Source organism: Anopheles stephensi, chromosome 2 (genome assembly GCF_013141755.1).
Source record: "Anopheles stephensi strain Indian chromosome 2, UCI_ANSTEP_V1.0, whole genome shotgun sequence".
In the NCBI taxonomy this organism is placed as follows: Eukaryota; Metazoa; Arthropoda; class Insecta; order Diptera; family Culicidae; genus Anopheles; species Anopheles stephensi.
In genome coordinates, this window is record NC_050202.1 from 93,639,451 (window position 1) to 93,651,861 (window position 12,411).

The 12,411-nt window shown below is 38.8% G+C and overlaps 2 protein-coding genes across 9 annotated transcripts; one reads left to right on the forward strand and one right to left on the reverse strand.

Moving 5' to 3' along the window:
• The first annotated feature begins 1,037 nt into the window (after positions 1–1,037).
• LOC118505291 (protein polybromo-1-like) lies at positions 1,038–9,125 on the forward strand. 7 transcript variants are annotated; one of them, XM_036040885.1, is made up of 16 exons: positions 1,038–1,257; positions 1,433–1,556; positions 1,679–2,603; positions 2,841–3,052; positions 3,140–3,723; positions 3,780–3,918; positions 3,995–4,365; positions 4,430–4,751; positions 4,824–4,911; positions 5,004–5,634; positions 5,715–5,887; positions 6,522–6,697; positions 6,759–6,818; positions 7,314–7,745; positions 8,033–8,615; positions 8,684–9,125. In XM_036040885.1, the coding sequence occupies exons 2-16, from the start codon at positions 1,440–1,442 to the stop codon at positions 8,983–8,985; spliced, it is 5,115 nt and encodes a 1,704-aa protein (XP_035896778.1). In that variant the 5' UTR covers positions 1,038–1,257; positions 1,433–1,439; the 3' UTR covers positions 8,986–9,125. The 7 variants fall into 7 exon arrangements, 6 of the variants coding, with proteins under 6 accessions (XP_035896778.1, XP_035896779.1, XP_035896773.1 ...); XM_036040884.1 differs by having other exon boundaries at positions 1,096–1,257; positions 2,826–3,052; positions 8,684–8,985; XM_036040880.1 differs by having other exon boundaries at positions 1,070–1,257; positions 2,826–3,052; positions 4,430–4,911.
• A 36-nt stretch (positions 9,126–9,161) lies between these two features.
• On the reverse strand, positions 9,162–12,192 carry LOC118505292 (elongation of very long chain fatty acids protein AAEL008004-like). Of its 2 annotated transcripts, XM_036040888.1 has the most exons (5): positions 12,016–12,192; positions 11,759–11,952; positions 10,423–11,690; positions 9,655–10,358; positions 9,211–9,595 (listed from the first exon to the last, which is right to left on the reverse strand). In XM_036040888.1, exons 1-3 carry the CDS (start codon positions 12,074–12,076, stop codon positions 11,124–11,126), a joined length of 822 nt encoding a protein of 273 aa, XP_035896781.1. In that variant the 5' UTR covers positions 12,077–12,192; the 3' UTR covers positions 9,211–9,595; positions 9,655–10,358; positions 10,423–11,123. The 2 variants fall into 2 exon arrangements, with proteins under 2 accessions (XP_035896780.1, XP_035896781.1); XM_036040887.1 differs by lacking the exons at positions 11,759–11,952; positions 12,016–12,192 and having other exon boundaries at positions 9,162–9,595; positions 10,423–10,993.
• Between the last annotated feature and the right edge of the window lie 219 nt (positions 12,193–12,411).

The window sequence follows — 12,411 nt, forward strand, 5'->3', positions numbered from 1 at the left end:
TACAACCGCTTTGCGGTCTTGGCCTGCTTCAACAATCCTCGATACCGCTCAGGGTTCAGCGCCGTCGTCTGCCAATCCGTTATCCCGGCCGTTCTGGCGGACGCATCAACGCCATCACTCCATCTCAATTTCTCATTCTCAATCTCCTACCACGCCTCCTCTGTCCGTGTGGACGGCCTAAAAGGACTTTACGGGCTGGGTCGTCCGGTGTCATTCTCATGGCGTGACCAGCCCACCGGAGCCTGGCGAGTCTAATGCGCTGTACGATAGTGAGATCATCGTACAGCTCGTAGAGCTCGTCGTTGTAGCGGCTCCTCCATTGTCCTTCCATTATCATACATAAATCTTATTTGAAGATCGTGAAATGATAATTGGTATGAATTGTAAACATTGCTACTAACTTCCTAGCTTAGAAAATGTTAGAATGACGGAAGTATTGTAATAGAAATGAGAATCTTTATTAAACATTTAAACACTGCAAAATGCAGTTGCAAAGTATCCAAACTAATGCATCGATGATTAGTTTTTCGCTGACTTTAGCTTGATTAGGTATGTATAGTTCACGCATCCTTCGCTCTCAAGGGGGGGGGGGGGGGGGTGACGCGCCCTTCTGGGATCACGCGCCACGAGAACGCGTACAACCCAGTGCGTGCAGTGTTTGGTATTCGACCCAGATTTGGTATTTGAGCTCAGTTAGTCTTGCCCTGCCATATCTGGCGTTCTGAATCAAATTTACCATAACTCATGTTCTAACAAATTTTTGTCAATAAGAATATGAGATTGTGAAGGACAATTTTACTTTTTAAACGAACACCGGAATGAATCGCTTATAAGAAAATTGGAAAAATTGAAATTCGTTTAATATTAAATTTCATTTCAATAAGTTTTTTCACTGGATTGAAATATTTCAAGTGTAAGATTCTTGGTGTTCAGTGGCGTTCAAGTGTACCGTGTGTAAAAAAGAAAAGGTTCAAACTCTCTTTCCTCTTGTCTTTCTCTCCCTCTCTTTCTTTCCTTTCGAATCCAACACGCACACTCACTCAAACTCCAATGTTCCCGACACGGAAATACGCACACACTCTTAGTTTTAGTTTTGCTATAGGCGGCGGATTAAAATTGCTTGAGCATCCCATAACGCGACGGCGTCATTTAAAAAAATAGAATAATACGTGTTTACGTAGAATAAAATACTGCTTTGTAATAACTATTATACGTTGTTAAGACGCTTGCCTTTGCGATAGTTCGGTGTCAAGGTTGGTGAGTCTTGTTTAGAAATACATATTTGATCTGATTGCAATAGATAAGCATGAAAATGTAGTTCAGAAATCTTGACGGATCTCTATTCGGCACGATTGCTACGTCAAACGGAATAGTTGTTGATAAAATTCTACCATTTTAATTAACGTGTCTGTCCATAATTGCAACGTTGCAGTAACAAAATGAGCAAAAGACGTCGGACGAGCTCATTCCAAGATGACGAAAACAGCGAAGAGGATGCTTCCCCCGAACAAAGCCCCGTGCCAGCAACAACAAGGAAAAAGAAGAGGCTTGATCCGGTTAGTGATGTACTGCCGTAATGTGGTCATTGCTAGAGTACATTTAAATTACATTTCCTTAGACATTCTAAAAAAAAGGATTTTTGAGAAGCTTACAGAGATGGTTTTTGCTTGTTTTGCAGATGGAATTATGTCAACATATTTACGATTCAATTAGAACATTCAAAAAAGAGGATGGCACTACACTTTGTGACACATTTATTCGAGCACCCAAGCGTCGCCAAGAACCATCGTACTATGAAGTAGTAATGAATCCGATTGATTTATTGAAAGTTCAACAGAAACTGAAGACAGATTCATATGAGGATGTGGAAGATTTAACCGCCGATATTGAACTGATTGTAAACAATGCAAAAGCCTTTTATAAGCCCGATTCTACCGAATATCAAGACGCTTGCAAGCTGTTGGATGTGTTTAATACTAACAAAAAACGTGTTTTAGAAAATCAAATAGAAGAAGGATGCTTGGAAATGAAGCCCAGAAAAATCACACGTCCACGAAAATCGCTCACAATCGAAGAAGATGAATTCGACGAAGGTTCAGATTTCGACCCGTACGAGGAACTATTTGCAATCGTCATGACGGCAGCGGATCCTTTGGATAACCATGACTTGCATCACATGTTTCAGCTGTTACCATCGAAAAAACTCTATCCTGGTTACTATGACATTATCGATCACCCGATAGATTTGAAACTGATTGCTACAAAAATTCAAACCAGTGCCTACTCAAACCTCAATGAAATGGAAAAGGATTTGTTGCAAATGACGAAAAACGCATGCACCTTCAATGAGCCCGGATCGCAAATTTACAAGGATGCAAAAATGCTGAAGAAAATATTTATGGCACGCAAAGCGGAAATAGAATCAGGACGGTATAGAAAACCACTCACCAAACGTCCTAGGCTTGCGTCTAGTGCGATGGTGGCAGCGTTGAAAGAAGAAATAGAAAGCTCCGACGATGATTTTGACGATTCCATGGAAACCGAAGGTGATGGTCCGCTTTGGCAACTGTTTGACCAACTGTACAACACTGCTAATACTAATGGTAAGTCGAAGTACCACTAAACTCCAATTATTGTTGTTGAAATCTCCGGGATGAAAACTATTGTTAAAGCTTCAATTTTTATAAGATTGTAACCCCATTTCTTTTTTTTTTGCTGTACGTGTATTTATTTTATTTCATGTTTTGAATCATTGCATCTTGGATTTGCCCTTTTGTTTGTGTTCGTTCCTTTACATATACCATTTGTCGAATGAATTCACATAGATCCCAATGCCTTAGGTGCGCCTTTGGGTGAATCTCTGTGGAAACTGCCGAATAAACGATTTCATCCAGAATACTACAACCTGATCAAGAAGCCGATTTCCATGGCTCAAATAAGAAACAAGCTGAAAAAAGGAATCTATACTCATATCACCGATATGACCGCCGACTTATATTTGATGCTGGATAATGCGAAAAAAGCAAACGCTCCAAACACAAAAACTCACAAGGTAAGTTGTGCTGCAAAATAAAACTGCATCGTAAAATTTAACTATTAACTGTACTTTGTCTATAATGTTCTGCTCTACGTGTTTCAGGATGCACTGAAAATGCAGAAAATTCTCAACCAAAAGTTGATCGATTCCGGAGATTTAGAAGAAAGCGATGAAGAAGTGGATGAAGAAGATACGGATTCGTCAACCCACACATCATCACGAAAAAAGGCTCGCGCAGCCAGGGACAGCAAAAGTATTGGTTCTCCTTTACACCACAGCTCCATAAGTAATGTAGTCGTTTCAAAATCCAACCGCGTATTGCCGGCAACTTCGTTAAAAAAGAAGCTGTTATCGCTACATGAATTCCTTGTCGGTTTTACGTATGATGATCATCAACCTATGGCCCTGTTCATGGAAAAGCCTTCGAAAAAGTTGTATCCGGATTACTATCAAGTTATTCAGCATCCGATTGACATGGCGACAATAGAAAACAACATAAAAGCCGACCGTTATAACACAATCGATGATATTGTGGGCGATTATCGGTTGATGTTTTCAAACTGTCGTAAGTATAACGAAGAAGGATCGATGATCTACGAAGACGCCAACATCTTGGAAAAGGCATTAAATGAAAAATTAAAGGAATTCTCCGGCATAAGCAAAAAACTCAACCTTACAGGCAAAATGTAAGTAGCTAAAAAACGTTCTTTTGCAACTTAACAGTACTATTCCCGTTTGACAGTGCCAAACCAGTCCGCAAAAGTAACACCACTCCACTTGAAGTAAAACTAAAGCAAATGTACGACACGATAAGGGAATACAGAGAACCAAAACAAAATCGGCAATTATCGTACATATTTATGAAATTACCTTCAAAAAGCGTAAGACTAGCTTTTGCTGCTTGACATATTTGCCCCTTGCACTTGGTTGTCAATAATAATTTTCTTGCCATTTTAGGAATATCCGGACTATTATGATATCATCAAAGATCCGATCGATATTGAAAAAATCGAAAAAAAGTTACGACAGCAGGTTTATGAAAGCGTCGATGATATGGCTGCAGATTTTATGCTAATGTTTGAAAACGCTTGCAAGTACAATGAACCTGATTCTCAAATTTACAAGGATGCTCTATGTCTGCAACAATTGCTCATACAGACAAAACAAGCTTTGCGAAGTGAAGAAACTGTACCGAATGTTCAGCAAGCGGTACAGGAGCTTTTGTTGTCACTCTTTACTACATTTTACAACTATCAAGATGAAGAAGGTCGATGCTATTCGGATTCGTTGGCAGAATTAGTCGAGTACGATGAATGTGACGGCAATAGGTAAGGAAGAGCTAAAAAAACTGTTTCAAATAAGAGTAAACTTATTAAATCATTTCCATCTCAGAGTGAGAGCGATTTCCTTGGATCTCATCAAACGTCGCCTAGACAAGGGTTTGTACAAGCGTTTGGACACATTTCAAGAAGATATTTTTAGCTGCCTTGAACGTGCCCGTCGACTCAGCCGTACCGATTCACAAGTGTTTGAAGACTCAATTGAATTGCAATCATTTTTCATAAAAAAACGTGACGAATTGTGTCAGAATGGTAATGTGCTTGAATCGCCCGCACTGAGCTACAACACAATGCACTTAAGCGCAGCGGTAGAATCTCTACGGCAATCCAAATTGTTGCAGGAAGAGGAAGCTGACACAGACAATGATGCAGTGGTAAGTAGGATCGATACGTTTAATTTCATTATTCACTACGTACATAATTATCCTCTTTTATTGACCTATCAGCAAGCATCTCAAGGCGAAAGTATGACGATTGATCAAAAAGTGTTTTCACCCGGAGACTTTGTATATATCGATTTACCCGAAAACAAAAGTATGTATCTTTTTCCTCTATACAGCAATTGTGCAAACTTTTGTTTACTTGCACTATCTATACATTCTAATTTATGATTATATACTTTCCAGTTCCTGGCATTATGTACATTGAGCGTCTATGGACAACTGCCGATAACATTAAAATGATGAACGGCCTAATACTTCTCCGGCCTCATGAAACGTTCCACGTGCAGACAAGGAAGTTCATGGAACAGGAATTATTTAAAAGCGATCAACATGTCCAAATCCCTTTATCCAAAGCGTTAAACAAATGCTTTGTAATGCACGTTCGAGATTATGTGAAACTAATGCCTGAAAATTTCGCCAGCAAAGATGTGTTTGTGTGCGAATCGCGGTACAGTTCTAAAGCAAGATCATTTAAGAAGCTCAAAACGTGGAATCTAATACGCGCCAATGATCCGGTAAAATTAATTCCTCGAGAAGCTACGCTCGAAGTGAAGCGTGTTATGTCTGTTTTTAAAGAGCGGGTAGAAAAGCACAAGGAAGAACTTTCGGAATTACAGCTGCAGGAGGCAATGCTAGAAAAAGAGAAGCCTAACGTGGTTATTTATATGAACGGAGTAGAAGATGGTAATGTGTACTATGAGCAGTACAACACTGTTTGTGGTGGTGTAGTAAAAACAGGCGATTACGTCTACGTAGCTACAGAATCTGGCAAGCAATCGATTTCACAAATTACATCCATTTGGGAAACGAAAGAGTAAGTACAAATACTTTTTATTTTATCTTTATGTATATTCAATGTTGTAATAATTTCGGTTTTTCCTAACACCATTTTAGTGGAAAAGTTTTGTTCCGAGGTCCGTGGCTTTTAACTCCGCCCGAAGTTCCTGGTACTATTAGTAGGTTATTTTATCGACAAGAAGTACTGCTTTCAACTATTCAAGAAACTACTTCAGCTGTGGCAATTGTTGGCCGGTGTGCTGTGCTCGATCAAAATGAATATATCACTAGTAAGTATTATCGTTTTATTCTGAAAAAAAAATAAATTAAATGCTGTCATCTGGTTTATAGCAAACAGCCTATGATAATGTTTGTATAAAATTTTATAAACCTTACACACAAAGTTCCTGTCCTACGATTACCGGCGGCGCTACCGCTTCGGCCTCCGGACCGCCCGGATGCCTGTCATACCTCGCTCAATAGTTGTTGAAAGCTTTGCATGTTCGTCAGATGATGTAAGCTTGATTTTAGTTGTTCAGCTTACACGGAAATAATTTTCATTGTTGGTAAAACAAAACAAGAAGATGTTCGGTGTAATCACGGACGTGCAAATATGCACTAGAGAGCTGTTGATGTAAAATAAAGGAAAAAGGGAATACGACGACTCGTTTCCAGTTTTCCGAATCTTTTTCCAGTAATGGTTCTTGGAATGAATTTTGAAAAATTGTTTGGTAATAATGGCATTGCCATTTTTTTTATCCAAACACGGAAAACTATGGGAAAATACAAATTTCTGTAACTGCTGTTAAAGATTAAAAGTGGACATCCCAAACATTAAAAGAAACTGACGATATTTTCAAAATGATTTAATGCTTAAAACAATTGATTAACAATTAATTTGCTTTTAAACTACGCCATTTCTAGGGAGGCCAACAGAAATCGCGGAAGCTGATGTATACATGTGCGAATCAATATTTGACGAATTTAAAAAACAAATTCGAAAAATAGTAGCTCCTTCCGGATTGCGTAAATTTACACATAGTCAAATGGTTACAACAGACGAAGTGTATCATTTCCGTCGTCCAATAAATCCACCCAAGGTATGTGCGAGCTATAAGGTAATGAAATGTTACATGTACTGATTTTTACGGATATTTCTAGGTCACCTGTGGCGAAATTGCAGCCGTGCAGGAGAGCAAATCCACATCGAATGATTTTATGGTATGGTATTTGTCTAATCATACAATTTGACGGTCTTAAGTAGTTTGATGCATTTATTTTGTATGAACTGCAACTTACTAACCTTTAAAAAAGTAATTAGTTTAACTAATACGAAGTAGTGTAAAAATATCAAGGCTAATGGGTATTATACTTGAATGTCTGCAATTCATTAACATTATCAATTGAATTATGCTTAAAATCTACAAAAATGGTATATTATTCGTCAATATTGATTGAATTTGACGTAACATTTAACAAAAAAAAATATTGGGCATAAACTATTATAGTAATACATAACACAACCTTAGGGCAAAAGTAGGACAAAACACGCACGAGCACAAAGTGTTACTAATGTCAGTTAAAAAAGAAGCAGAAATTTTGGAGGAGCAAATAACATAACTATAACACAAATGTAAAAATATTTAAATGCTGGTGTTGACAAGATGCTACAAATCATCACATACTGTGCTGTTATGCCTCACCTGAATCTTACAGGATATGAAGGATGACTTTGGCATCATCGATGATTCAATCGATGGGCCTCCGTCGATTGGGTCGGACACAATCTCTACGGCTTCGCCACATCCAACACATTCGACCAACACCAGCACACCGTCGATGAGCAGCAAAAAAACATCCAAACCAGGCAAGAAGCTCGTAACGGGATACATACTGTATTCTAGCGAACACCGGAAGACTATATGTGCCAGCAATCCGGAAGCAACGTTCGGTGACGTATCGCGCATAGTCGGAAACGAATGGCGCAACTTGAGCGAACAGGAAAAGGCTGTTTGGGAGCAGCGCGCGATTAAGATCAATGAGGAAAGTGCGGCCAAACACGCCGCTGAAATGGGAGAATCAAGTTGTCCGAGCCCAGCAAACTTCAAAACCGACGGTCCAATCGTACAGGACATCGTGCCGAATCATGTATGGTGCTTTTGTTTCTCTGCTCTTATTTTCATTTCCATGTTCATAGTCGTGCTCTAGAATCTTCAGATGTGCAAAAATTACTTTGCTAAACATTGAATAAGCAGTTCAAGTTGAGTACACCACCGTGCCCATCGTGAGCGTTCTTTGCGTTGTTTTTTTTTTGTAATGATAAATGTAGCTTTTGGACCATAATGTTGTTTGGATTCTGGCAGTCGCATTTTCTCAACATTTCTTTTCCTTTCTGTTTTTATTTCTTGTTTTCAAACGCTTTACTTCAACAATAGGCCTACGAATGCTGCTGGGATAAATGTGACTTTCAATTTGAAGACCCTGTCGAATGTTTGGAGCACTGTATTGGAGAAGGTTCGGGATGTGTGTACAAGACGTTCATTGCTTCGGCAGATCAAGAATTTATTTGCATCTGGCGTAACTGTGTACGACTCCGTCGAAATATGCCACCGTTTCCAACCGTTGCTCGATTGGTGAAGCACGTTAAAGAGGTGCACCTTACAAAAGGCGTAAGCAAGTTAGTTCAACCTCAGGACCGTAGCAAAAATTACGTTATTTCGAAGCGTCCAGCAACGGGCATACACATCGTAAATAATGCCCCAGTTGCTAATATGGCCAACATAAATTCTAACAACATGGGAACGATTACGTTGCAACCGATGGGAAATGTGGGAAGCCTTTCAACGAACATCGGCAACGCAAACATTACGGGAATGTCCTGTCAAAACACGAGTGTAATGACTGGAAGTAATCCAATACAACCGTTGCATGCACTTCAGCCATCCTCAATATCCGCTGCAAGTGGAATTAATGCTTCTCAGCTTGGTAATTCAATTGCTGCTGCAGCTTACTTCAGCTGTAAGAATTCACAATCACAGTCGCTATATATCGATGATGAATATAATATTTTAAAAATATTCTTTCAGATGTGTCGTCTCAACCTGCGGAACCATTGTTTGTTACTGTGCCTCCCCGTCCGCAGCGTGTATTGCACTCCGAAGCGTACATAAAATATATAGAACGGCTTCAGCAGAAATCATCGTACATTACACCATGGCAAAAAACGTTAACAGCAACTAGGGAAACAATTCCCAATACGGATGTAAACCGGCTACCATCGCAGTGGTTAGGGACACGGGCCCAAGATCGTTCGGATACTGTAGTTGATGCGTTATGGCAGTTGCGAAATCTAATGATGAGGGAGGTTATTCAATTTGACCGTTTTTAACCGAACCGACCGGCAATGCCCTTCCATATCTATGTATTATAGATTTACTAATTCTTCATTTCACAGAAAGTGAATAAATATTACGGTTGCACCTTTTAGCTCTGTAACAGCTATTTGCATGCAAACTCAGTAGAATACAATTAAATATTTTAACTTATATTTCATTACACTTTTAATTGCATCAATTTATGTAATTTATTTATTTATTAATTGATGAGCAACTGATTGCGTTCAATGAAATTTATTTGAGTCAAATGCAGTCCGAATATAACTATATGTGCTCCTGAGTTTTTTTTATTCATAAAGATCGGCCTGACCGTATTGCTTGCTCCTGAGTTTTAGTCTGAGCAAATAACATTCTGGATATTTTTTCTCTTGAAAAATCGTTGGACTACTAATGCACTCCTTTTCTAACCATCATGAAACATTCTATTCCAAAGGTACAGGCGGGGCAGTGTCGTTACGCTTTTCTATAACTTGTGATACATACATTTCGACGTGTCTACACCATATTCTTGTACAAAACGTGTAACCTCGCCAGCACAACCCCACGCGAGTGTAATTCCAGCTCCACCGTGTCCATAGTTGTGGATTATTACATGAATCTCTCCTAAAAAAATATTGCATTAACAAAAAGAAGCTAAATATTATTTAAACTCTTTGACTTACCATTAGCAAACACTGCATGATCTACTTCCAAGCGTACACCAGATGATCTAACTGGACGTAATCCAACAAAGTCCTTCACGTTTACTGCACTTCTTAATGCAGGAAGAACGGTGAGACATTGCGCTCTTATGTCATACCGATCAATTGGGTTAACTTGTAGATTGTGATGTTTTTGCTTAGTTCCGCCTAAAATTACTGTGTCCGTGTTGGGAATTATGTAGCACGATTCGTTAGCGTATGAATGAAATACGAATTCTGCTTTTACTTTCTGTACTTGGCCACGGAGTGGAAATAAATCGGCATCTTTAAAAACGGACTGGGAACCCAGCCCTAGACAATTGATAATAATTGCGTTCGGGTGAATGATCATGTTTTCCAAACTACGGAGACTGGTTAAATGTTCCTGGCGTAACGTAACATTGCGAGTGGACAAGACTTCACGATAGTGTTTCATTATTTTTGATGGTTCGCACGTAAAAGTTATGTATGAAAATGCAGTGTAAAAACTATCCTGATGATTGTTCGTATCATCTGGTTTCAAAAACTTTGTTTTGCTAAATCCAAACACGATATCATGCCACCAAGGAACGGTTGTATCCGTTTCGTAAAGCTCTAGTACTGGCACCAAACAAATACCACACCGATCAGCATACCCTCCGCGCCACAATTGCAGGAAGTAGTCGTGCGTTTGTTGAGCCCATCGTCTGAAAATATTATTCATATTTGTTAAATCTCCCAACAAACATATCGTGAGCAGTTACTCCTAACCGGCATTCAGTGGTGGATGTTCCTCCCAAAGCGTACGGTCCCCATAAACCAGCTGCAACGTCACTAGTTGTGTTTGGACTAAAATTATCACTTATAATTTGTATCGTTGAACAAGGAAATTCGTTCGACAAACGAATTGCACACGATAGCCCATTTATTCCACCACCTAGGATTACGAATTGATAATGTTCGGTACTCATCGTGCTCGTGCCGTGCTCTTTCTCTAGCAGCCTAATATCAAAAGAAAAGGAACCTTTCAAGCCGAACGCGATCAACACAATGTAAGTACTTGAACTCGTCAGCTGATGAATGGCTAAAAATATCGTGTTTACTTGTGATAACAAGAAATGGATGTTCTTGTGATAACTTGTCTCTCTTGTGATAGATATGAACCAAAACGATAATTAATTTACGTTCAATGGTTGCAACAATTGACAATACAGTAATTGACATAATTAAGGTTACCCTTTTTTATTATGATAAACGGAAAACTGGAATTGATTTATTGCAAATAAAAAAATATACAAAATGGGTTAAATGTGGTGTAATAATGCTGGAAAAGCGTTCTGAAAAATACGTACCCGTTATGTTATGTGGTAAATAGACCAAAAACCATTGTCAATTTAATTAAATAATGTTTATTTTAGTGCAATCTTTTTTTTAATTAGGGTAAATATTTCCTGCTTATCACCTTTTCCTCTTCATGCTTTCTTCTGGGCGAGTTCGTTTTTATCCTGGTATTTGTATGTCTTAATGTAAAAGTCTAAAAATAACCCGAGCACAATGATTGCCTGTAAAAATCCGTACCACAGCCAAAACGTTGGAAAGTTGCAATTTCCATCGAACAAAGGGCGTCCAAAATGGAAAGCCAAGTGTAAGAACTGCATCAGCTGCAAACGTGTAAGATATTTTTTCCACCATATGCTATTATTGTGTGCACCCAGTGAGGTAAGAAAATAGTAAAAATACATTATCGCATGCACCAGCGTGTTCCACAACCCGAGCAGTAGCACATGGCCTCCCGGAACGAATACTAAAGCGCAGTATGTCGTTAATACCATGAATGAGTGATGATACACATGCAAAAATGAAACGTGGGACTGTTTCTTTCGTAACACGAAAAATACGGTGTCTGCCAGGTCGGCGAGTTTCAATAAGAAATAAGCGTAACTGAAGTAAACTTCATCCATTCCTACACGGGACTTGGAGTAGTCGATTGGTTGACAACGAAAGGAAAAGTGTTCATATAAAAGAAAAACGTTATAGCACTGTAATTGAAAACATTAAAGGAGATTAGATTCGACTCTTGTATTACAACCCGTTCTTACACACTTACAATACGTAGGAACAGTGTAACGTTTGCCGCCATTTGAAACAAATTGTAAACCTTAATCATTTTTAGGACATTGTACGGCTTACGGTTAACCATATGGCGAGGTCCATATCGGAGTACAAAGTATAAATAAGCAAAAACAATGCCTACGATGAGTACAGGTGAACCGACCAAGGGAAGATGTGCACTTCGTCCATCTAAAGAACAACACGAAAAATTACCCCCGCCTCACAGAGCTTAAAATCGCGTATAACTTTTACCTCTTCGTTCGATAAAGTAATCATTGTAGTAATTGGTAATAGAGTCTAGTAATGTCACCATGGTATACGAGAAGTACGTTTCAACTTTCAATGTGTGTTCACTACTGCCAATATTTACTTACTGTACCAGCACGATAGTTGGACTGCAGTTTTTAAACACATCATTAGTCTCAATGACACATTACTTGCGAGTCAATCATAAATCTAGTTTTGTAATGATATCAAGTGAAAGCCATTGAGTGTGTCAATTTTACGCAAGTGAAGCAATGAACCGCTTTATTAGTAAACTTGTGACAAATTGACAAAAGACGTGAAGCAAACGTGGAATTGTTTGGACTGTTACGTAAAATTAACAGTTAAAAGATGCATTTTGCAATTATTCATTTGCATCAAGTG